Source organism: Chanos chanos, chromosome 9 (assembly GCF_902362185.1).
Source record: "Chanos chanos chromosome 9, fChaCha1.1, whole genome shotgun sequence".
NCBI classification, from domain to species: domain Eukaryota; kingdom Metazoa; phylum Chordata; class Actinopteri; order Gonorynchiformes; family Chanidae; genus Chanos; species Chanos chanos.
Window position 1 is genome coordinate 27,089,894 of NC_044503.1, and position 3,473 is coordinate 27,093,366.

General features: G+C 40.9%; 1 protein-coding gene across 1 annotated transcript; it reads left to right on the forward strand.

Annotated features, from left to right (window-relative positions):
- Window positions 1-253: 253 nt before the first annotated feature.
- LOC115821534 (hyaluronan synthase 1-like) lies at window positions 254-2,577 on the forward strand. The gene is made up of 4 exons (XM_030785349.1): window positions 254-916; window positions 1,121-1,346; window positions 1,596-1,728; window positions 1,902-2,577. Exons 1-4 carry the CDS (start codon window positions 254-256, stop codon window positions 2,575-2,577), a joined length of 1,698 nt encoding a protein of 565 aa, XP_030641209.1.
- The last annotated feature ends 896 nt before the right edge of the window (window positions 2,578-3,473 follow it).

The following is a 3,473-nucleotide window of genomic DNA, read 5'->3' on the forward strand; positions in this document are numbered from 1 at the left end:
AAAAAAGGTTGGAGGAAAGATCAGCTTTGCCAAAACGTGATTCAATCAGACAATACAGGACAGGACAGCTTTTTTTTTTCTCACAGATCTCATTCAGGACTACTTAGACAGGGGAACACTAATCCTATATTGAATTTTCATGAACTATTTGCTCTTTTCTTCAAGCTTTGATGTCACCATACTGAATTCACATTCACAAAAATTTATATTTTCATGCAATTTACAACTTATTCTTTCCAGTCTTCACAAATAAATGGAGCTCAAACCAGTGCTAAGGAAGTTCAGCTCAGTTGTGAGAGCTTTTTTCACATTTCTCTTTGCTCTGGTCATCCTGGGAGTGATGATTTGGGCCTATGCAGATGGCTTCACTATTGTCCAGTCCCCCTTCAGCATCATCTCCTTTGGTTTCTATGGACTGCTGCTTTCCTTCCATCTCCTTATCCAAGGCCTGTTTGCCTTCATCGAGCACCAGCGTATGCGTTCACAAAATACATTGTGCTCTTACACAAAGACCATTGGCTTCACAATTTCAGCCTTCCAGGAAGACCCAGCATACTTGCGTGAGTGCCTCCAATCTGTACAGGGCCTCATCTACCCAGCCGAGCTACTCCGCATTGTCATGGTGGTGGATGGTAACTCAGACAGTGACCGATACATGATGGACATGTTCAAAGAGGTCTTTGCTGACCAGGACCCTGGCTGTTATGTGTGGGAGAACAATTATCACTCATGGGCTCCAAATCTGGCTGGCTCAGCAGGAAATCCTGAAATGTGGTTTGAGGACCTGCAAAGAAGGGAAGTGGAGGAGCTGATCAGGAACAAGAGGTGCGTGTGCATTATGCAGAAGTGGGGAGGAAAGAGGGAGGTGATGTACACAGCATTTAAAGCTCTGGGATCATTAGTGGACTACATACAGGTGAGCAATGAACTAGAGAAGTTTTGTCACAAATGTGTTAACATTTTAGTAAAACTGGGTATAAAAATGAATGTTCATGTCATATGGAATTTCAGGTGATAAAGGTATGACACTTAATATGCTCTATAGGATACAGACCACATTGTAAAAACTTGAAAAAAAAAACACATTCCTGATACTTTCCTTGCTCCCTTATCCCCACAGGTGTGTGACTCAGACACTAAATTAGACCCATTTGCCACAGTGGAGCTGTGTAAGGTTCTGGAGAGTAATCCCAAATATGGGGCAGTGGGTGGAGACGTCATGATCCTCAATCTGAATGATTCCTATATTAGCTTCATGAGCAGTCTGAGATACTGGATGGCTTTTAACATCGAGAGAGCCTGCCAGTCCTTCTTCAACTGCGTCTCCTGTATCAGTGGACCATTAGGTAAGAGAAGGAACTATAAAGAGGCTCACCTATGTGTAAGAGAACCCTGGTATTACCCTGTTTTATGGTACTATGCTACATCAGTACACTATGCTCATAGTAGAACTACTCTTAAACAAGTTAAACATTGAAGAGATAATGTATCTCATGTAGGAACATATCTGGAATCTAGTTTTCCTGCTGCATTGTGAATGAGCTGATAGTTGTTGAGATGTAAATAACTGTGTTGATTTCTGTTCTTTTCCTCAGGTCTTTACAGAAATGACATCTTGCAGCAGTTTCTGGAGTCCTGGTACAACCAGATGTTTCTTGGCACGCACTGTACCTTTGGAGACGACCGCCATCTCACCAACCGTATGCTGAGTATGGGCTACGCCACCAAGTGAGTACCTCATTCTTTATTTATTCATATGTGTCCATAGCGACTAGTGGTGAATTAGCTTCCTCCTGTCATCCCTGCCTTACAACTTATACATTCTCTCCATTTCTGCTCAGTCTGAACAGAATTAATGATGACTAATGCTTTAATCACCCCCTTGTTCTTCTTTTTTGTAGATACACAGCTCGCTCAAGATGTTACACAGAGACTCCTGCCCAGTTCCTGCGTTGGTTGAACCAGCAAACTCGCTGGACCAAGTCCTATTTCCGTGAATGGCTGTACAATGCCATGTGGTGGCACAAACATCACCTGTGGATGACCTATGAATCCATTGTATCTGGTGTTTTCCCGTTTTTTGTCACAGCGACCATCATCAAGCTCTTCTGGACAGGTACCCTGTGGGACATCCTGTGGGTGCTTTGCTGTATTCAGCTCATTGGGCTGGTGAAGGCTGCCTATGCCTGTTTTTTACGCAGGAGCCCTATAATGGTGTTCATGTCCCTATATTCTGTCCTGTACATGACCAGCTTACTGCCAGCCAAGTACTTTGCCATCCTCACCATGAATAAGAGAAGCTGGGGCACTTCGGGCCGTCGTAAGATGGTGGGGAACTACATTCCCCTTCTGCCACTGTCAGTGTGGGCAGCCATCTTGCTGGGTGGCTTGGGATATACCATCTACAAGGAGACCATAGCAGATTGGGATTCTAACTACAAGAAGGAGGAGGCAAAGTTTTTGATATTTGGCTCAGTGGTGTACCTCAGCTATTGGCTCATCATGATCTGCCTCTACTGGGTTATGGTTCGGAAATTACTGTGCAGATGCTTGAAGCCATACATTACGAGCGTGTGAAACCTTTACCATTATTTAAATTGTTTTTTCAGAATTTTTATTTTGTTTCGGTTTATTTAATTTCATTTTACTCATTTTGTGTACATAAATCTTTGAAACCATGTCACTTGTTTTATTCAAAATTTACTTTGTTTTAAATTATCTTTGGTTCTGAGGATGGATAAGTTACTGAGGATACACCTTGCAAGTTATATTACTTTCTGTGTTATAAGGAAATAACAATGTTTTGTTGAGAGCTAGTATTTCCCACTGAACTGTTAATGCTTGAAGTGGTTTTTATTGGTTTGATAATGAGGGTTTGTGTCTGATGTGCACTTGAACTTTGGATTCTTTTGCACTTGTGAATAAAACACTACATCAGTACAAATTAGTAATTCACTTATCTTTATTGCAGAAGTGTAAATGATAACATTTTGTAAGTCCTTTTTTGAATATGTTTTGGGTTTGTCAGAGGAAGCAATCATTTAAGTGGGGTAATTCATTATACAGCATGCAATTCTGCACAACTTTTCAGTGATACAGTCAATTCAGCAATGAATTCAGTGGCACCTGCTCATCATTAATTAAAAAGGGAACCTAAGCTGTTTCATACTTTTGTCGTTGTAGCTGCCCTCTATATATTAAGATCCAGGGAATAAAACCACTGTTGCACCATGTCATCCTGGTCATTTTTTTAAAGATATATTTTTAACTTTCTCTTTTTTCTTGCTAAACTCAGATGAAGCTGAAATATTAGTCCTCGGACACAGGTTCTCTAGAAATAAGCTGCCTGAACATGATTTTTGTTTAGGTGGTCTCACTACCATTTCATACACCAAACTTAAGAAATTTGGGCTTGTGATGGACAGTGATTAAACATTTTTAACCCACACTAGTAATATAGCAAAAGCATCCTT

Excerpts from the sequence above, each read along its gene's own strand:
- LOC115821534 (XM_030785349.1), top strand. The coding sequence starts at position 254 with ATGGAGCTCAAACCAGTGCTAAGGAAGTTCAGCTCAGTTGTGAGAGCT. Across the intron at positions 1,347-1,595 it reads CTGTATCAGTGGACCATTAG|GTCTTTACAGAAATGACATC; the intron begins GTAAGAGAAGGA and ends TCTTTTCCTCAG. Across the intron at positions 1,729-1,901 it reads AGTATGGGCTACGCCACCAA|ATACACAGCTCGCTCAAGAT; the intron begins GTGAGTACCTCA and ends TCTTTTTTGTAG.